The 22,660-nt window shown below is 41.5% G+C and overlaps 1 protein-coding gene across 4 annotated transcripts in view; it reads right to left on the reverse strand.

Moving 5' to 3' along the window:
- Positions 1 to 22,660, reverse strand: part of LOC105259251 (dystroglycan) — a 69,120-nt gene that overhangs the window by 7,660 nt on the left and 38,800 nt on the right. For all 4 annotated transcript variants that reach the window (XM_025410456.1, XM_025410447.1, XM_025410462.1 and 1 more), the window contains 6 exons: positions 2,916 to 3,319; positions 1,965 to 2,177; positions 1,164 to 1,292; positions 759 to 881; positions 220 to 582; positions 40 to 117 (listed from right to left, as the gene is read on the reverse strand). In XM_025410456.1, the coding sequence (XP_025266241.1) occupies positions 40 to 117; positions 220 to 582; positions 759 to 881; positions 1,164 to 1,292; positions 1,965 to 2,177; positions 2,916 to 3,272 (1,263 nt within the window). In that variant the 5' untranslated portion in view covers positions 3,273 to 3,319. The remainder of the gene's footprint in view (positions 1 to 39; positions 118 to 219; positions 583 to 758; positions 882 to 1,163; positions 1,293 to 1,964; positions 2,178 to 2,915; positions 3,320 to 22,660) is intronic.

A 22,660-nucleotide genomic window follows, 5' to 3' on the forward strand; every position in this document is an offset into this window, starting at 1 on the left:
AGGAATCACGCAATCGCATAATTTCACGAGGATACTTACCGTAGGCGTGGTTGTTTTATTTTCCAGATCTATTTGCCGCATTCTCGGTATTATCTCTTCTTCATCGACGTCTTCGTTCTGAAAAGAACAATATAAGGATGACGGTAATATTTATTTCTGCAATTATCCCCGCAACTATTCCCGACGATCGCAGTTATACATGCATCGCAAGCAACTTACCTTCCAATCGATCGTCTCCTCGCCATGGTGATGCCTGTGTGGATGCTCCGGAATTTTCACATCCGGCATATAAGTCGGCGGTACTCGCGAATCCTCGTTATCGTCTTCGCCCTCCTCGCCGTCGTAATCGTCCTCATTGTCCTCGTAATTATCATCGTAATTATCATCGTAACCGTCCGCGTCGCCATAGTCGCCAGAACCGGCTTCTCGTCTATTTCTCAACGAGGAACTCGAATCCGTCCTTACATGCCACAATATCACGGGCAACTGAAGAACTTCCGCTAGAGTGCCGTCTTTTGCTTGCTCCCGCAGTTGTTTCACCATTTCCGCTTGATGTTTCCATAAGTGACCGTCGCAGCCGACCTATATGTACAGATATATCCTGTTGTTCGGCGAGCATGTTTCTCACAAAGCTACTTTATCGAATATCTATGAGATATCGTAAAAGCTGATAACTCGTAAAATGTCGATGCGGTTATATATCTGATGTAAAAACGAGCAATCGCTAAACAAAGATCGTTAAGTATGTCAAATCTCACCTGCCATTGAATAGTAGTCAAATGATTCTTTCTAAATCTGGAAAGTCTAACGTTCCCAGGTCCGCTAAGAATAACGGAGGAACCTAGTGCCTTCAGGCCTTGAGAATGCATCGAGAATGCGCTCTATAAAAAAATAAATTATACAATAGACTCATAATACGAAAAATGGAAGAGAAAAAATTCAACAAAAATTAAATTAATTAAAACTCTGTTTTTAAATTTTTAAATTGTTTTTTTTTTATCGCGTATGTATAATAAAAATTTATTTTAATTTCTCGAAAATATACTCTTTTTTATCGTAGTCAAAAAATAAAATGCAAAAACAACAACATCAATTAATTTCAAGGGATATTAAATCAAGATGATTAAATCAAGATGATTAAATCAAAATGATGAAATCAATACCGTGTGCATTCCCAGAAATCCCGCGAGATTTTCAATGGCGTTCGTCCTGACGAAAGGCGATAATTTCTCTATTGGCGCATCCAGCAAAATCGTGAGGACCGTCTGCTCCTCTCCATCGTCGCAATGCGTCTGCAATTAGAGTCGTTCCGGTTCCATCAGTCGCTTTTGTTTGCTACGCCTACCAGCACGCAAAGCTTCAAAGATTGAAATCGCCGATCGAAATATGTACGGACGCGATGCATGCAATTGTGTACGCATTGTCGTACGACATTGCGTTACGCACGTGGTGCTAATATCAATTGACGTCAATCAATTAATGTCCACGGGAATAATTTCTCTGCATTTAAACGCAATGTGTGGACGCGAGCGGTTTCGACAGATTTATATCGCAGAAACTGCTCTAAATTCCACTGTAAATTCATCAAACGCGGATTTTATCACGCGAGATTAAATTGTAGACTAAAAAACGCAGCGTTTTCCTCTTTTTATCACACAGATTGAACAACTTTTTAACGTTATTTTGTTTCCTTGGTGTCGCGCACAAATGAAATGGAAATGTCTCTTGTTAATTTAAATGCGATACAAAATATTCACAAAAGTCCTTTTCACATGTACGTTTCTATCTTTAAGTTATATTATTCATTAGCGCAAAAATAGCAAGCAAGTAGTGACGGAGACCTGTTGTCCGACTTGGATAAGAAACTTGAAACGATGCCAGGGGAACGTTTTCGCAGCTAACGATTCTCTCATGCCGCTCGCGTTCTCGTTACCGAGTTAACGTTTTCACTCACAAACACTCACCCTGCCGTCCTTATGCTTGAGCTCCTCCAGTTTCTCGGGTATGACCTGCACGACGAACTGATCCTTGGCGGTGTCATGATGCATACCGAAAGCCGTGACGGTCAGGTGATAATTGCCCGTGTCCTCTTTCAACGGCACACCCAGGAGAGTGGCCGCCGCGTCGTCCCAGTACATCCATTCCGGAAAACGATCGCGATTACTGGTCCCGTGAACCTGATAGACACATTTTGTCTTAGTTATTCCTCGTGAAAGGGTAATTATTTGTATCATATTGAATGCGAGAATGTTTGAATCGTTTTGCGACGGAATGAGCGTTGCCCGAATGATTTTCGAGGACAAAGGGAGACTAGAGCCATTCAACCTAAGAAGGATTTCCGGCCGTGAGGGGAGCAAATTGAATCGCAAATATGGATTCAATGGAAGACGCTGCATCTCACCCGAACTTGGAGAGGGAAGAAAATGACAAGTGTGTGTGTGAGAATAAGTAAATCAATAGCCCTCAGCCGACATCTCGGTGTACTTGATGACATACTTGACGGAGTTCGATAAATACGAAAGAAGGGTCATCCAATTCATACACGACTTTTATTTCCCGTAGATACGAATATTCGAGAGATTTTTTTCTCTTCTTTATATAATAAGATATTTCTACAAAATATAATTATATAAAATGTAATTATATAATTAATTGCATATGTAATTTAAATGAAATAGCGAATATCTTTTATTTGTCGAAATTTTAAAAGCGATGCTCTTCATATATTTTTGAATATATCTTTATGTACTTAAAGTAAGTTCTCTCTAATGCGGCTATCTTTTTTCGGATCCTTGCATTTTCCTCATCGAGGAGACTTGTCCGTATAATACAAGACCGCTGGTCAGATAATTTTCCGGTTTCGTTTCACGAACCCAGACTTGGAGGATAAATTGCTATCCACGTCACCGACTTACCTCATAAAAATCCACATTTCCCGAAAAAGCTTGCCGCGGTATTTTCATCTTGAAAACATGGCCAACTGGGACGACGGAATCCGACACGCCCCATGCTCTTTCGATCCGAGAGGCATGCCTCCTGCCATCCCTGGACGACGACTCCTGCTCGTTATGATCGGATCGATCGTGAGTCGCATGATGATTATTTATCAGAGCGGACCCAAAATCCCAAAGCCTGGCAGACATATTGTCATTGTCATTGTCATTGTCCTCGCCGACATCGTCGAAGACCAGGTCGTCCTCCTGCAGACTGAGACCCAACGCCAGAGGCAGCAGGAGCAAGATACACGCAAGGATGTGAGGATGTTTCTTCATGTTTCCGGGAAATTGTCAGTCGCTGGTATCATACCATGCTGTTACGTCTGCAACAGATTATATCATATCTGAGATAAACCATGATTGTCGTAATAATTATCGCGCAAAATTAATAATAAAGATCATTGAAATGGGAACTATTAAGAATGCTATTAAGAAAAGCTGTATTAAACTCTTGAATCTTTAAATGATTGTGGACGACCGAGTCTTTACTTATCTTTTATCTTAGAAAAATATTTGAGATAAAAAGTGGAACAATTTTAATCAAAGTGTTTGTGGTTCATTTAAAGAAATACACATTATCTTACATTCTTAATTACTTTAAATTCTTTAATACCGTAAAACGATTATATAGCGTTACGTGACATTTCGATGTTATTAATAAATAACCATTTCTCATGAACGAAGATATGATATTATCTATCATATCTAAAAAGCCGGAGTCTAAACGATACATAAATAAAATACAGTCAAATGCGGTACAATCGAATGGTGTATCGCATCGATCATTGTACCAGACGGCCGATAATTACACGAGCCGATCGTTCGCTGTTGCCGCTATTCGTTTGACTATCGTTACGTCTGTTAGGTTCAGCCCGAGAGACTAATGGAACATTTTCGTAACCGAGGAACAGAGCATACGCATCCAATAGGATCCAATGATAGCCAATAAACGCTTCCATTGCATTTTTATTTCCCTTTTATTGCTCGTTTCATCGAGCACGGTTTCATTAATTGGCACGATCGGCCAATGAGGAGTTGACAGTTTAAGCCGTTGGATTCTCGAGCGAACAACAAAAGCGTCGAGGGAGTTAGTTTCATCGAAACTTTGCTACCCTTAATAGTTGTTGCGAAACGCGTTTAGACACACCTGAATAATTCGCAGCCAGACTTTTGCGATTCTTTTCGATCACGTCATCGAGCCGATTTGCGGAGCAAATCGAGCGAATTGATCGAAATGAGGTCACACTCGAAGAACTCATCGTCTGTGTTTAATCACGCGACATTTGATTCGACTTTCAAATGTCCCGATCGACGAGAATTGGATCGTCGCGATAATGATAACGAAAGCTCACGCTTGAGTCGCGCTCGCCAACGACTCGCGTCCCCCGAGGTCGTAGGAGAAATTCAATTACGTTGTATTTTTAGTCAACGAGTTAGTTTCGAGTGATTGAAATAAAAGTTTGATCGAGACGTATTTCTTGCCTTCGATAGCGGATATATAAAGACGAGAAGGGATTTCAAGGACCGAGAATGCGCGGTCGCGCTTGATTCGAGCGCGGTCACGTTTCGTATGAGAGTTCGGGTCACGGATTAAACGCGCTGATGAAAACGGGGACGACGCGATATGGTATATATCCATCTCTGAACGACGACTACGAAGACGGTCAACGGACCGCGAAGGCTATCCGGTGGGTGTAGACAATTGAGTTTGTGCCCGCATTTACATGCGTCCACACGGAGCGAGATATAGAAATGAGCTTATTATACCGTTCACTCGCTACACATCGCGATCTGATATCTAGAAGTTGGTACCCTACTTTTAATCAACTAAGTTTTTAATACGGAAAATGATGACATTTCCCCGTAAAGCCGTCTATAATAATTTTAAACTACTGGTTTGTAGTCGAAATAATAAAAGAATACATTTTGAACAAAATAATTCACCAAAAAAAACATTGATATCTCAAGAATCGTTTTGAAAATACTATAATGATTTTCTATTCGTTTGCAATTGTTATTTAAAAGTTATAATATATTTGCAATTGATGAGAAATACGCAACTTTTCCAATTTCAAAGTATCTCAACTCAACTGTATTTTTTTAAGAATCGTTTATAGTTGTCTGTAGTAATTTTCTTTCGTTTGCAATTAAATTGTTTAACAGTTATTTATATCGAATGCAATTTTAAAGATGTTTTAAATCTGTTTTGCTATATATTATTTATAATTAAAATTAGAAAATACGTAAAAAATTAATTGGTTTTTGTCTCAGAACAAATCTAACAATAAAATAACTCTTAATACAACAACGAAAGAAAAATCATTACAAAGAATTCTTGAATCGAGATATATTAGGGATTTTTTTACCTTAAAATCGAATAAGAATCATTTTTTCAGAATGTATTTTTTACGGCTTCGATTATAAACTAAATTGTTACTACAAATAAAATAATAATTTTTATGTTAAAAATTTAATTTAACAAAAATAGACTGTGCCAAGTTTGCATAGATCAATTCTGCCATAAAAGTAACACAAAACTGACAATATGCGTTGAACAAAGAGAAATGGTTGTCATGATTTTATAATAAATCTCGAAAAGTTTGTTACAAAGTAAGGATGTATAGACATTGAACTATAACGCGCAAAACTGTGTTTCGTGTCTAAATTATTTATTCAACGAGTCAGCCCGCAGACATCAGCTATGAATACCGCGTTGTCATACGATGCGCTATGATTTTTAAAGGATGACAGTTGTAGGCGGAAGAGAATGTCTGATGACGAACAGTTTTGAAGTCCGCGCAAATAAACGCGGAACTTGGAAGCATTTGTCACAATTGGATTGCAATAGGAGAGCAAAACGATCGCCCTCGCGTGCGTCCACCCTCTCCTTCGCGTCGCGAATCCCCGTCAAACGACCTTAATACGATGCCACAATCGATACCGAGTATTTATCAAAGCTTAACGATCGGATATCGCGATGTCAATTGTTCGATCGTCGAGGGGAACGGAATTTCTTTGATTGTTCTCGGCGCACGTTGTAATTTCCTCTCTCTAATACCGCCGTAGAATTCCAGAGAGGTACTAGGGGTTTATTCGGATAAAAATTATCGGAGTAAAACATAATTATGCACCTAGCGTGTAATGTTATACCTGTAAAGAGTTTGCATTACGGATAATAAATGCAAAAAAATCCAAGTAATTTCAATATGAAATTACGTAGCTCATCGTTTGACATATAACATTTTTTGCATACTCTGACATTCGATTACGCGCGTCCTTCGTCGGTCTCGCGCCCTCCGTTTAATCGCGCTCCTTCGTTCACGCAAATAGTTTATCACGGCGCATCGGGCGCGTTCGAGACCTTGTCCCGAGTCATGCTGCATAGTATGCAAGGTGCAAATGCATTGGCTGCAGGTGCACAGCGTGTTGTCGCCGAGACACGCGCGTGGAATACGGGAACGTCGACTGCTTGCGATGCCAAGGCGCCAAACGGAAGTGCACGAGGAACGAAAAAGATCGATAGGCCGTACATAACTCGAGAACAGAGGTAAGCGATGTATTTGGCATCTCGCCTCGTTGAGCAGCGACTTAATAAAGCGTTCCTGTTCGTTCGATTTTGTCCGTTCGATTACGGTTCACCGTAAATCTCCGACCTACAGCGTTATAGATTTCCGACGTGATATTTTCTAACGAAAGAAAGAGGCATTGTATTAAAATAGCTACTCTTGAAGTTCATTGACAACGCTTATCCCACGTATTTTATTTCTTTTCTCGAAAGCAGCTTGTTGGCAATAATCTTTCGAGTCAGTGACCTTAAAGGCGGATTAATCGATGCTGTCCTATGCAAGCGTCGTCGACGATGCCAAAGATGCAATATGAATTCCGTTCGCGATTAAAATTGCGCGAATCTAGATCGACGGGAAATGAAATAGAGGGAGGAAAATACGTGAATTTTCTCAAATAATAAAATATTATCCGTTATTTCTCGCGAAAGAATTCAATGATTGTCGACGATGCCTGCAGGAAACGAATCCGCAGCTGACTTTATGTTGATAGTTACTTCTGAAAATTTAAACCGTGACGTCAGAGAGGCGCCTGTGTATCCGAGATTGAAATTTTTAAAAGACGTCGGAGCGTATGTCGTATCGGTATCATCCGTTCCCTCGAGATCTAAATTTAAAAGCGACATCGTGGCGCCGCCGGCGTCGAAAATTTCCTTTCTCGCATCAGATTCTTCCGTATCTTCGGAAGAAGCGCATGTGAAACGTAAGAATTTTCGCAATGCAAGATGAAAGAAAATCCAACATGACTGTTGTCGAAGAGAGAAATTCTTCAATCTTTTAAGAACGGACGATTCCGTGTAATAATACATGCTATAAGAAATCCTCTATCAACAGGAATATATAGTGTCCCGAATTTAAATATTAAAATTTTGAGAGCGTGTAGAGCGTGTAGACTAAAAAAAGAAGTCCTTCAGATTTATTCGTTTTTGCTTCGTTTTGAAGAAAATCGCAAAAAAAGTTCGTATCAAAAAATATAAAACGACAAAAGAAAATTATTAGGTTTATCAAAAATGTGTTGCCAATCGATTCAAGAAATCTGAGAAACCGAATCTGCTGCAATGCACCAAATATCACCAAAATAATATTTGGCTGCGATGTGAGTGCTAGATGCAACATTTGTATTGCTGCAAGAGGCCAATCTATCTTTATGTAAGAAAGTGAAAAGCATGAAATAAATATAAATAAATTAATAAATAAATGAGAGAAAGAAAAATGAAAACTTTTTTTTTGGAATTTTCTCCAAACGAAGCAAAAACGAGCAAGTTTCTAAAGAATTTTTTTTCTTAATTTATCGATTCACTCATGAAATTTTGACATTTAAATTTGAGAGAACATCCGTAGGACGGACATTATCGGCAAATACTTTGAATACGCAGTGACGGACGTTAATTATAGATATCGTTATTATTCGTCTTCGCCATACTTTGTTGCAACCTGATGCACGATTCATGTCTGTGGGCGGATCGGTTGCGACAGTGGTCGATAAATAACATCAGGAGGAGGCGCCTGTATTTTTCCGAAGAAATTCCTGCCGCAAAATGATCACGACTTTGACCGAAGAATCGTGGTTTCTAACGAGTTTCCGGAGCTCGAGTGTCGTCGCGATAACCGTTTTTCGTGCCTCGTGTACACAGAAGCAACGTTTACACAGTCTTTATTCTTCCAGATGCTGCTGCGGTAGGCTCAGAAATAGGGGCAAAGACGCGTCTCCCTCTTTCGTCGACTCGATGTTGAAACTAGCATCCTGTTTTAGTGTTGATAGAGCCTCCTAGCAACAATGTTGCAGGGAACGATGCGGATAAAATTTCACCGAAACAATGTGCTTTATTATACGTAGATGGAAAAATATACAATTAAACCGCGTTGCATTTTCTCTCATTTATATTCGCCAAGTGATTTATTTATTAAACGTGTCTGCAAACCGGCAATGTTAGTATGTAGGTACGTACGATTTCTGCTTTCGCTAATTCAGCGTGAATATGCGTAAGCTCGTGATAAAAATTTGCATGCATAGCGCGAATAAGGCGCGTCGAGCTCCTATCGCGACATTCTTGCGGCGAAGGGAAGCAACTCGATATATTTGTCGCTCACTTACTCGCTCCGCGTGCAATTTATCGTACGACGAGAGTATATCTTAATTATGCCGCGCGACGACAGACCGCAAACGTATTTACGCGGCGGATTAAATATGCAAATAATCGGACGTACGAGTAGAATTCAGTGAGTGAGCGTCGTTGTAAAAATCGCGTGTTATTTCAGCGAAACATATTTCAATAATATCGCGGAATCTCGCCAGCAATGCCGTCCTCAGGTCGATGTACCACCGTTCTCAGGATCAAGGAGGAGCTGGAAAAGGAGGCTGAAGTCTCACGGGAATGCGGAAACTTGAACTAAACAGAATATTCCGCGCGTCTTCGAGAGAGAGACAATAGCTTTGGTAAAAGTTGGCCGCTTGGCGTTTCGATGAAAACGGGGCGCGATGGAAAAATCGTTGACCTCCTGAAGTAAAAGGAAGTTCTTTCGGACTTTCGGTCGAACGGCGATCTTTCCGTCATTTGGGTCACGAGGGATTAATGTGAATTTTTCGGGCCGCGCTCCAAACGGAGACTTTCATAAAAATTACATCGTCAAAACGCCGGAGAGAATTTATGTTACATTTAATTACGCGAAAGTGATAAAATATGTTGGCGAGGTCGGATTGATTTAATGTTAATTTAACTCGGGTTCCTTAAAAAATTAATGCATACTTCTCCGTCGGGATCAACGGGTAGAATTAAATCATAGATGAATTTAATAAAGGCCAACCGTGCTCGTAACCTGTTTCATAAGCATTCGCAATCAGAAATAAACTCTCGGTCCCGAGGGATAAGACAAAATAATCCTGCCGCTTAATGCAAAATACGACCAAATATACATTGGTGTCCGACGTTGAAAGATAACGGGCACTTCATTAGAAAACAGCTAAAACATTCCCATAATTATGCTGAATGTTCGAGGCAAAAATTCAGTAAGTAGATTGCATACAAGATCAACCAAAAAAGAGAAAGATGGGAAGGAGAATAATTATTTTCTGTGGTTTTTTTACGCTAATTGCAATTTCGACTTTCAAATTTCTTTTGAGAGTTAAAAGTCCTAATAACATACATAACTTTAATTACGACAAGAATTAAAATAGCTAGTAATTTGCAAGTTAGAATGGTATTATTCAACGTCAAAAAAAATTGCAGAAAAGGATTATCTCTCTCTTTCTTGTGTTCGAAAGAATTTATTTTTAATTAAACTTTATGTAATTTATTCATTTAATTTTACAATTTGTGAATAAGCGAGAAATGAAGTATCGATGAATTATAAAATTATAAAGCACGTTATAATCGATATTATCGAGTTATAAAAATACTGTATAAACTGTTTTAACGAAATTCGAAATTAGCAACGATAATATCGGGAAGCTGCAAGGAAGGAATATCGTAATTTTTGCCAGATCTTGACAGATATCCCGCGATGATCCGCAAAGATTATTTAAGCATGCCGGTCTAAAGTTCCCTCGACCCGACCGGTGATTAAAGCCCGTTAATAAAGCAATCGCGTGTTTTCGCGTAATAGACGGTTCATATCGGACGACCTGCGCGTGCGGATACCCCGCTCGCTCGGTTTGGCTAAATTCGGCATTCCGTGCCCCGTCACACGGCATAATGATAAATTAATAACGCAGGGCACCGTTGGGCGCCTCTTCTTTGACTTTATGCCCCGATAAAGTCCGTTATACGCGAAACGAGAATTCATTACGCTCGTTATTTCGTGCAGTTACCGGCAAGCACCGGATTATTGCCGTGTTCTGAGAGCGAGCGAGCGCGTCGCAATAAAATATTTACAGACGGAGACGGTGCGTCTCTCCTTCGTATTTCTCCTCGAATCCCCCGGTAATGGTCGGACGCGATAAATAAGGATAATGTACGAAGCGCAGATTTTTCGAGAAACAAACGCTTTGTGTTGACGCGTCGTAAACGTAAAGCCAAGATCCGTTCTGCGTAGAAATTATTCTCGAGTGGCGAGTGGTACTCGAGTCGCGAGGAGACTCGAGGCGACTCGAGAGGAGGACGAACTCTTTCACGAGGGATATTGGACCGGTTTCCAATATGTAGGGCGAAAATACTTTCTGGATGCTGGACGAAATGAAAATCGATCTGCGGCGTCGATGAATATCTCATGGCAGTGTCATACTCGCCGCCTCCCGTCCCTATGTAAACGTCAATGTATAAGTCGAAGGACGTCGGGGAAGGTTGGCTCTTTTATATCTTCCCAACAGGTCGGTCGCGAACTCGGATATATTGACAGACTTGTATTTACATATATTCGCGCGAGTCTCAGAAGAAAAAGAGAGGAAAAGTGATGTAGCGGTGAACGTTACACGAGCAAAATGATTTTAAAATGGAGGAAGACAAATGCGATGGACGTGGAAAGAATTTTTTCGTTTCTTGAAACGATTTTTTCAATCCGTGAGATATAAAATTCCTCTCAGAAATTAAAAGAACGTTTGCAAATACCGGAAAGCATGAATAGAATATTTCTGAAAATCTTTAGATATTTATTTCAAAGACCCGACGTATTTCGCGCATCATAAAAGATAATATTTTAAATAATATTTAAAATAATATTTAAAATAATATTTTAATATTTGAACAATGCTAAAGCAATTGTCAATCTAATGCAAATGCAATCTTGTGAATTATCGATAACCCTGAGTGACAGGACGTGATCGTGCAAACCAAAATCACTTCTGACACAAAGATAAATCGCTCTTCTTCGAAGCAGATTTACGCGACTGTGACATGTCTGATTTTAAAGTCCAATTTAAGTTTCTTTTGCAAAAATTTAACATTATAATTTCGCGACTAAGTATCTCGCGAATCGAGCCGTTGAGACACGATACCATCAAATTCGCGTACCATCAAATTCGCGAGTTATAAACTTGGACGATAAGGCGGATCATCATCCGCATCTGCGGCAGCGCATACATGAAATATCGCGATAGCCCCTCGCGTTACGCGAAACGAAGTAAATCAGACGTTAACCGATGACGTCGAGGTGCTTCGCTGCGCGTCATTCGAACGATATCTCGCGTTACTGCCGATAAAAGTCACAGTAGTTTTTGACAGCTACCGCCGAGTTTTATCGAAGCCATATACAATGCGGAAAAAAAGGAAAAGAGCCATTTCCCTATCCGTTCGCCGAGATACGTTTCCGCTCGAAGGTCTTTATCGGTATATCCTCCGCGCGAATGAAACGGTAGGCGCGGGGGGAGGTGGGGGGAGGGGAAGCGACAAAGGGACATATCGCTGGATAAACGCGCGGTGTCACCTCGGCCGTTATTATTGCGGCAACACAGTTTGGCCACGTGTGCCGTGGCAGACACGTCCCTTTCACCCCCCCCCCCGCCTTTCCAGTAAAAAAGGAAACAATCGCCCGGACAAATTTCCCGCTGGCCGCGCACGGGCGATAAAATGTGTCACAGCTTTATTTCAGGCACACCCGGAGAAACATTTGCTCCGGTCCGAGCTTTTGTGCGACTCGCGTAGATTGAAGAGCGCGATTCCTCCGACACGATGCTCCCAAACGGATACCGCCGCTCGTGTAAATCGTAATCAACCTCAAGATTAATATTACGCGTTTCATTTAATTGCTCAATCTTCCATATCACGCACGAGTTTTCATCGTATTACGTAAAACAATGCGCGACTTTCTTGTACACTTTGATTGCGCGATACACGCGTGCATTCGTTTTATATCTGTCGTAATTAATCGCATTTCCGACTTTCATCCGCGGCGAGCTCGCTGATTCATCGCGAGGAAATTGTTTAGAAGAAAGCATTTAAATCTGTGGACATCTCTTTCCTGGACGCTGAAAATATTCATCACATCGTGCTCGAAAATCTGGTTATTCGTTTCTTTTTTCTTTTGCATTCGTTTCTCTCGCGTTTAACGCTCGTCGGGGCAGCCTTCGAGATTTTAACCTCTGGTTAGCAGGTCGTGGAAGCTGTTGGGCCGTATTGTGTGATAACAGCAACGACGTGCACTTGGTGAATGGGAGCATTGTGCGAGTCTCGCGGCCATCATTCTTTTACGCGCTTCACGTTTTACGTCATTTACCAGCTCGAGTTATGTTTATGGGAAAAACGACGTGATTGTCGCACAATCGCTCCGCCTGACGGTTTATTCCTTCATTTTTGCACCTCGGGAACCGTTTGTTCGTCGCTCCCTTCGTCCTCGATTGCTAAATTTTATTTCGTATTCGCCGCAATTTCCATCTTTTTATATTTGCTTCTGATTTTTAGACGCGACAAAGTTTGACCTTTGGCATCGAGCGCCAAAAATATCTTTCACATTGATATGAATAACGCGATAATGTAAAAGCAACGCGCAATAATTATCATGAAATATGTGTCAAATAATTATCGCGGGACGAAGATCGAGAGCGCTGATTAATCGTAAAAGCGCTCTCTATAAAATGGATTCCATTTTAACGACCCACGAGACATTGCGTCATTTATATTTAATCATGGTGATTAGTACTCGCGGACGAGCAAACGTGGCATGTGTGCGCAAAACTGATTGAGTCGTTATTAAAGAACGCGCTCGCGTGCGTCGATCGATGCAAAAATCGTATGAAAAGCGCCGCTTGAAAAATTCAAAAGCTCCATTCAAAACGGAGAGTTTCTCTGCCCATTGATCTATCCGCGACAAAATTAATGTCGCCATTGAATTCCCGCTCTCGCCGAGCAGAACCGGCGCCGTTCTACCCATGTGGCGCGATTTATTTACCCTGCCATTTATTAAGTTACGCGTTTTTATCCGGCATATGTTTTGCTCAACGGGACGTCCGCCGTCTGGATAGTTTTCGTTGGAGAAAAGTCTCTCGGATAAGCACCCGCGCAACCGTGGTGCGTTTCCGCGGAAACTTTGCGCACGCTCCACGTGTCGCATCGGGGATCGCTGATTGTCAAACGCCGCGTTAATCGTCAACGACGCGAACGTCGGCGAGAATTTGCGCTTCCCCATTCGCGCTATTAATCCCCGCGGATCGCCGAAATATGTCCCCTCCCCCGCCATTATCGTCATCATCGTCATTCCCCTCGTCATCGTCATTATCGATCCTCATTTGCGTCCGCGAGCCTTAAAATCTCGACACCGCACGTAACCCGCTTCGGGGTCTTCTCCTCTCGATTCGAGCCCGGTGCGCGTCGTACAATTAACGTAATTACTGTGGGCCGTAATTACCGTTCGATCTCAGGCCGGACAAACGGCCGCACTGTTTCTTCTCGGAATCTCGGTCCCGGACACGTTTCTCTACAGTGCGAGATACAAACTCCATTTCCTCGGAGGCGGCGGGCGGCTTCTTAATGCAGGTCGTCGACAAAAAACCTGACGGAGGGACGGGTCCGACATGTGTTACGTGCTAATGCGCCGCTTTCACGAACAGCTCGACTCGGGAATCTTATGTATATGCATCAAGGGGAGAAGAAAAAAAGCAGATCGCCCGATCGCGTTTGCTCTCTTTCGCGATAAAAACTGCGCTCCCCTTTGCGCTCCCACGACGAGATTTCCGTCCAAGAATTCCGATCGACAACAATGATAAACGTTAACGTTGATGATACCGAGTTCTGAATAAATAAATCGTTAAACAATCACGAATCTCACGCATCCGTCAACATTCTTCTCGAAATATGTATTTGCTTGCGTGCGTCATGTGAGGGATTGTCTGCGTAGGACAGGACCTGTTTGAAGAGGCCGGTCGTTGCCTTGATATGCGTACCCATCTCCGAAGGATTATTCAGGACTAGAGCGTTTAATGTCCCTCCTCGTTTCTCGACCCTTTATGGGTCCGCCAGTGATTCCTTTTTTTCCACGTCTTCCAACGCTCCTTCGATGATTACGCAGGGACGTAAGTCTCGAGGTAATCTCATTTGGTTGAAAAAACGCATCGCGCGTAATCCTTCAGGATCAATTCATTATCGTACCCGGCGCGGCCCGATACTAAAGACGACGACGACGATGCGTCTTATCGATGTCCTAATCTCTATCCATTTTATGACAGTTATACCCTCCATCGTAAAAATACCGTGTGTTGTAAAAAAATTCAGAATTGAAATATGTAATATATTCTTTTAAGGGGTTATACCTCAGCAAGTTGGAAAAAACGTATTTTTGGGGAATTTAAAAAGAACTGTTAAATTTTTATTTCATCGATTCTTTATCATAATATATATCTATCAAAGAAGTTTTCATAATTTTTTCAATTAAAAATATCGAGAAAAGTAGAGGGGATCTTAATTTTGATGAAACCTTTTCTTTTTTATTCACAAAAGAACGAAAAGTTTTAACACGAAATATTCGTATTTGCGTCAAACGTCTGTCACATTGTTAAAAATCAATTTTTTGTAAAATCCTTGGTTTATTAACTAGATCAATTCATACGAAAGCTAAATCCTTTTGAAGTTTTTATTTCAGATGATCCAGCTTCGAGCAATCTTGCTCACGGCCAAGCGTCTCCGAAAAAAGATGTCTCTGGAAAATAGCTCCTATGCCTACATTTCTCGATATTTTTAATGGAAAAAATTATGAAAACTTTTTTGATAGATATATATTATGAAAATATATATAAAGAATCGATGAAATAAAAATACCCAACAGTTTTTTTTTTAATTCCCCAAAAATACGTTTTTTTCGACTTGAAGACTGAGGTATAACCCCTTAAAAAAAACTCTACGATATGTACGCAACATATTTATAAAACCGCTCGACAGACTATGATTGCGAGTCCAATATTTGTTGAAAAAAGAGGCGAGGAAGAGAAAACGCAAACGTACGTGTCATGCAAGCACCGTGCCAATTATATTTGCAAACGTAACGAAGCCGCGTGCGCAATTCGCGTCGGAATGCGTTATCGTTTAATGCCGTTGGTCTGGTAATAGGCTTAATCGAGAGTAATAGACCGTACGTCTACCTATTAATAGCGTAGGCGCATCTCGTGGCGTGTGCCGCCGAAACGGCACGAGATAATGCGATAAAGCCAAACGCGTTTCGGCTCGCCTTCCTTTCGCCCACTTCCTGAATTTTCCCTTATAATCGCCGTTATTAACCGTCCCCCCTAGACTGCAGTTTACACGCTCCACGCGTTGCATTAACGAGTCGCAAACTCGCTAATTCTCGCATACCAAGTAACGCGGTTGGGCAAAACTGTCAGCCGAGCGTTAATCCCTCGGTCGGAGAGAGGATTAGAGATCCCAACAATCCTCATTAATCTCTATTTCAAGAGTTAATTCGGCTTCTTCGATTATTCGACTCGTCTTTCGGGACAATCGCGTGTGGCTTCGCCAGTGTTTTGCTCATTTTCGTCACGATCGCCCACGGGGAAAATGTCCTCGATGTCTAACGCGAGTACGCCATCGTCGCTCGTGACTCATCTTCTGCCTCGTCCTTCCATCTTGAGCGAGCGTGTACATACATAGCGACGGTTGTTTTTATCGCTATAGGCGATGACCTCATGTATGCAACCGCTGTCACGCTGCGGTTAGTCCGAGAGGAGTGACGCGCAGCCGGTTTGCATCAACCCCCGAAAATAAATCCCGCTCACGCGGCGGCTCTCGCCGTTGAAAGCCATCGCGACGTCGTCGAGCCGCGTCGAAAATTGACGCCTGTCGCTGATCGTTCGCCAAACGTCCCCGCGACCCCGTTTCACGTACATATGGCAAAAGTGCGTACGACATTATCAACGACGGTGTCATCGTCGTCGTCGACAGCGATGGCGAATTTCGGGGAAAATCCTCGTGGCCGTAAATTTTCCACGTCACTTAGGCCTCGTAAAGACACTTATACGAGCGCTTAAAGCCGAGTCGCAGGTGCCTCTGTAAATGTCTGTGGGCGCGCGCGCGCGCGCAGATACACATGTACGATTCTACAAAACCGAGCGATGTAAATGATACAGCGAGAGAATGTACTGTGCGAGAGATAAGAACGTTCGAACGCACGTGCGCCATGAGACCGGGAGATGCAAAAGTAGGACGATCGTCGTACGTGGCTCAGAAACAATACCATATTTGTCGCACGAGAGGGATTCAGGGGAGAGGGGGGAGCAAGAAGACCGGTGAAATTTTCAGAGCCGCGGACGCCGATCGTACGGTATCATTGTTACAGGAGACGCGACGTATCATTGTACCCTGAATTATAAATGAGGAGCTCTCGATATCGTCGAGTCTACTTCCATTCGAAAAATGCACGTATCCCCTGGATACCTCGGGACAAAATTTGCTTCTTTCTAGATTATTTTTCTACCTTTAAGAAAATAGATTCCGCCCTCGTAGTGGATAGACTAGACGTTATTTTATTAAGGGGTTATACCTAGTCAGCAAGTCGAAAAAAACGTATTTTTGGAGGAATGTAAAAAAAAACTATTGGGTATTTTTACTTCATCGATTCTTTATCATAATATATATCTATCAAAGAAGATTTCATAATTTTTTCAATTAAAAATATCGAGAAATGTAGAGGGGATTTTAATTTTGATGAAACCTTTTTTTTATTAACAAAAGAACGAAAAGTTTTAACACGAAAAATTTGTATTTTTGCGTCAAACGTCTGTCACATTGTCAAAAATCAATTTTTTGTAAAATCCTTGGTTTATTAACTAGATCAATTCATACGAAAGCTAAATCCTTTCGAAATTTTTATTTCAGATGATCCAGCTCCGAGCAATCTTACTCACTGCCAAGCGTCTCCGAAAAAAGATGTCTCTGGAAAATAGCTTCTGTGCCTACATTTCTCGATACTTTTAATTGAAAAAATTATGAAAACTTCTATGATATATATTATGATAAAGAATCGATGAAATAAAAATACCTAACTGTTTTTTTTTAAATTCCCCAAAAAAATACGTTTTTTTCAACTTGCTGACTGACTAGGTATGACCCTTTAATGTCGAGCATTTAGCGAAATCAAGAGTATCGCTGTAAAAGGAGAAGCGACGCGAAATTTATTATATAAACTGATGGTGAGAAATTGGAGAAACGGATGGAAAGAAAGAAACATTTCACGAGGGCTATATTTCTTCCAGCTAACCTGTCGTTTCTCTCTCTATTGCCTTTTCCGATGTGAAATTGAGAAGCGTGATGGCGGTCGCGGGCTATAGATCGCACCATGTAGGAATCACGTTACAGAAGCCATTGCCCTGGCGTGCACTTGAAAAAAAATCGACGCGCAGTACTTATTTATCGACTGGCACGCAATAGGGTACAATGAAAATAAATTCATATACTCGACGAGATGTTGTAAAAACAAATCCATCCATTTGTTAAACATACACACGCAGACGATTTTACAAAATTATATCGCATTCGTTTCTTCGACCTTAAAAATGCAAATAATTTTGAAGAATCTCGCGAAATGCCTTTCGACAGATTTCGCAAACTGTGACTTTTACAGACGATTAAACTCGATAATCGAGTCAATCGTTGTCAATCGAGAGGCGCAATGTCGAAGAAATCCAATAAATGCGCGAGACATCAGGCTGAGAATCGTTTCAACTGACGATATTTAATTATTGGCCGTGAATCGAGAGAAAGAGAGAAGCGAGTTTAACACGCGCTAACAAACTACCTAACGATCGGGCTGGTCCTTACTTTCGATGCGCAACCCCATCGATTGACTCGGAAACGTACGGAACTACCTTTGTTTCCCGTGACATTTTGCGCTTGGATACGCAATCGATGTGAAAAGCGCCGGAAAAATTTCGACAATACGCGAATACACAGCCTATTAGCCGGTTTTTTTTTGTGATTGTGCACGCGCCTAGATGAAATATCGATGCGAAACGTTACCGGATGGACGTAAAACGCGTACAATGCTTGTACAGAGAACAAACATACGGAGAAGAGGGAAAATTCAATAGACGCGTTATTGAGACGGTTATTGACGCCCGTCGAAATAAATGATGGAATATAAAATAAAATTAATATCGGCGTGGGTTTTCGATTCCAACGCAATAGTACCCTCGATGGTAAAGTATGTCGAACGTAACGTATTTACCTTTCGCCTTTCGTCGGGTGTCAGCCGACCTATACGCGGCGAGATAACTTCTCCGGAAATGATGATAGAGAGAAGGCAATTTCCATTTCATCGTCAAGCGGAATGTATATCAGCCGTATTGTCAGTTACTGTCAAAGAGATTGAGCGACAGCACCTCAGGAATTTCTTCATTAACGTGTGGGCCGGCTTCGTCGAAATGTCGATACCCACCACTTTCACCCACGTCTCGTCGGGACGGAATGCAAATATTGACGTATTCGATAAAGGTCGGATCCACGTTCAAGATTTCGAGAAAAATTCATTTATCACGATAACGTAGAATCTCCCCCGAAAATTACTACTCCGTCGAAAAGTCCCAATTTTTCGCTTTTTTTTTTTACATTTCTCGTAACAATAGATAAGTTCATTTAAAGCGCGCGAGAACGACTCATTTATCCAGTTTATTTTTCCTTTTATCCTATTATCTTCCGCGCGATAAGATTTCATTCGCGTTTACATTCGTGCAAACGTGCGACTAGTATATTTCAATGGAACGATCTTTATTAATCTAGTATGAGTTGGAATTACGTTAATAGAGTCACGTTTATCACGTATGTGCATATATGTACGTACGTACATTATACATATATTATATATATGATGTAAAAGTGCCGCTTTAACGTGTGTCCGCGCGCATTCAGCTCTCCTAAGCTCATTCATAACTTTGCGAATCGCAAAAGTCCATTCATTGCTTTTGCGATGGGCACGATATTGCATTCTCTTTTGATTTTAAAGAATCGATATACGTTCGCTTCCCGTACATAACTTTGTGAAAAATATTTTCCGGGAAACAAGGCGATTGTAAATTGTCAATCGCGTTTCGATCAATTTTCAATTTTCAACACGGTAAATTCGTTAATAATAAAACGTTATCCTCCCTCTACCTTTCCCCCCCCCCCCCGAATAAAACGATACACACGACAAATTCAGTTATCGACGATATCGAAAAACGAATTTATTCCTTTTTATCTTTCGCACAAACGTGCCGAGATTGCGCAAGCGCGATAAGCAATCAGTCACTTTACATCTACACGCATACCTAATTATAGAAATCAATTAAGCGTAACACATCGCGTTAGAATCGCGATGGAATAGACTTAACGGGTAATGCCAATATTTTCTTTGCAGAGAGATTTACGAGCGACGAGGTTGCGAGATATATTTATCGATCTTCGCGCGAGAATTATTGCCGCACCGCGGCTCGCAATTGCGGAGCAAGAAAAATGGATTTTTAAGCGCCGCGATAATTGACTCTGATATCCATACGTGCTCCGTCCATTCGCTCCCGCTTTTTCGGCCAATATCCGTGACGGATAGCGAGTTATATTAATCGCGCCGAGTTGTCGGGATTAAAGATTTAAATAAAGGCGGAAATTACCATTCGCTTGACGAGTGTTAATTTGAAGGGAAGAGAGGATCGATCCGCGGAATCGGTGGCTCATCGAAATTCCTCCAGCCCCCTGATTCTCTCCGGTTTGCCGGAGACAAAGTTCCAAACTCGTAATAATCCCAGTTTGATTCGGCGGATCGGGAGAGCGCGATCCTGCTAAAGAATTTTATCCGTCGAAATTCGATCGTTTTTCGCGCGCGCGCGCGCGCAATTTATTCCGAAAAGTGCAATCGCGTTACGATACATACGTGTCTCGTTCCCGCGATTTAGGAAAGTGACGTAAAACACGGAGCGAGGGCTACGTTGGACGTGACGGATTTTTTCGAACAAGAGATGAAATGAGACGACGCGCCTCGGATATAAATCCGTGTGTCCTCTTTTTTTTAACGCCATGTATTTTTTATTCAACACGAAAACCCATCAAAATCATTTTTCGCGCGCGATATGTTGCAATATAAATAACTTATTTAGTAAGTTATTTATAAAGTAAGCAGTAAATATACGTATGAGTAAATGGGGTAGCCATCTCGCCTCATTAAATCATCATAATACCCGTCCTTGTTATATACCTCAACTATATCATATCCGATAACAAGCTGCCGTCCGCTGCGGCCTCGTTTAAAAAAACTTCGTTACGATGTATATATGTATATATGGCAGGTTTTTCCGATTTTAATTTACGAAGCATCCGGGGCTCTCGAAGTGAAATGTTATTCGTTGTCGACTCTCGCCGATTTTAACGAGACGTCGTTTCCCGACACCGGGGCTGTCACCGAGGAAAATGCATCCGTAAGAAGATCCGCGATCTATCCCCAGTTTGGCGAGGCTACTCGAAGGAGCGAAAAGTGGCCTTGGTTCGGACGTTTCAACGCGAGTGGGGGAGAGTGCGTGCATCCTCTTTCGGACGCATCGTGAAGAAAAACAAGGTCGCCTTTGTGCGAGCGGAAGTCGAAACGAGGGTCGGCCGGACTGCGACTCGCTGCCTCGAAACCCTTGTCGATCTTCTTAGATACTGGACACGAGATGACACGAGTGCTGCAACAAATTACCGAGTTCCTCCGTACTTATTCGCTCAATTATTCCTCTTGGTTGCGCTCTTGCTTTATTCCGTACCTGAAGATATCGCGAAACCTCCTCCCCGAGTTAATGTTGCCAACTTTAATATACCTTCGGGCGACTATTCAAATCTTTATCTCACGTAATATCGCGCAAGCCCATCGTGTTTTACGCTATATCTCCCCGTACGTTGTTTAACGCGATAAGTATACGTTATCGTAATAAGTCCACGGGAACCGTTTGCTCTTCAGGTACTATCGCCGAGGAGTTTGCATCGAAAAAAATTTTAAGTGCAAACGATCGAATTTTACATATTTACCCCAAAGAAACACTGCGCACACGTTCGATAAGCGATGGTGAAAAAAAAAGTTGGATTTTTAAAATAGTATTTTGATAAAGCAATTATTTGACGCGCAACCCTCGAAGCTACATTATTATTTGTGTACATGTATATAATAATAATATAAACGCATAAAGTAAACAACAGTATCCAAATAAACAAATTGATTAATTAATTAAATAAACAAATTGATTAATTAATTAAATAAATAAATTGATTAATTAATTAATCTGCATATTATTATCCGTATTTTAATGTCATTTGTGATAAATGGATTATATGTATGTATATATAAAGCAAACGCATTGTATATTTATCATTACCTCGTCTGAAAGACTATTCTGATATTAATTAATCAATATCCGCGGCTTGCAGGTCGCCAAAAAAGGAAATCGATACTTTTCAGGAAAAGAGAGAAGAAGAGGATCGCTGGCTAAGGGCAAGATCTCGGAACGTATATGGAGGCTTATACTCTTTAACATTCCGCCGGCAATGATCGATTTTTTACACCGGGCCTCGTGAAAGCAGCGGACTTATTGCGATTCGAGAAAACGACGAAGCGATCGAGTTTCAGTGCCTTTAATTTCCGACGACTTTCGCTCGCGCATCCGCTCTCCAGCTTCCATTTGTCGAAAATCTCTTTTCAAGTTGTCGCACCCGACAGCACGAGACGAATATCCGTTCTATTTTCCATTTAAGTCCGTAAATGGGACACGCTCGACCGCCAGGCTTAATTAATCGTGTCCAGGATGCGGGCGCCGTGCGAAAAAATATGTCCTTCCTTCCCCTCGCCCTTTGCCCCCTTTTATGGTGATTGCGAGGTTTTCCCGGATGGCGGAAAGGGAGAAGAATGGCGAGAGAAGCAATAGGGGAACGCGTTATTTTACCGCGGAGAAAAATACCCGCCGAGATTCATTCCACAACCGGACGGAAAGATATTTGCCGATAATCATCGGAGATTATGCGCGGACGGAAAATGCAATAATTTGCCGTTTGCGTGTACGGAATATTTGCTCCCTATTAACAAAACAATAATTTTGATTATTCCACGGTAGAAAGAGGAGAGGAGAGGCGAACAAAAACGCGCGTTGAAATTTTCCGATAAAAAAAAGTAAGAAAAAACAATGATATGCGAATGTTCTTAACTAAAAAAAAAAGAAAAAAAAACACTAATCACTGCGAGGTATAAGCGCATAAT

Source organism: Camponotus floridanus, unplaced genomic scaffold, assembly GCF_003227725.1.
Source record: "Camponotus floridanus strain SB8 unplaced genomic scaffold, Cflo_v7.5 scaffold102, whole genome shotgun sequence".
Classification (NCBI taxonomy): domain Eukaryota; kingdom Metazoa; phylum Arthropoda; class Insecta; order Hymenoptera; family Formicidae; genus Camponotus; species Camponotus floridanus.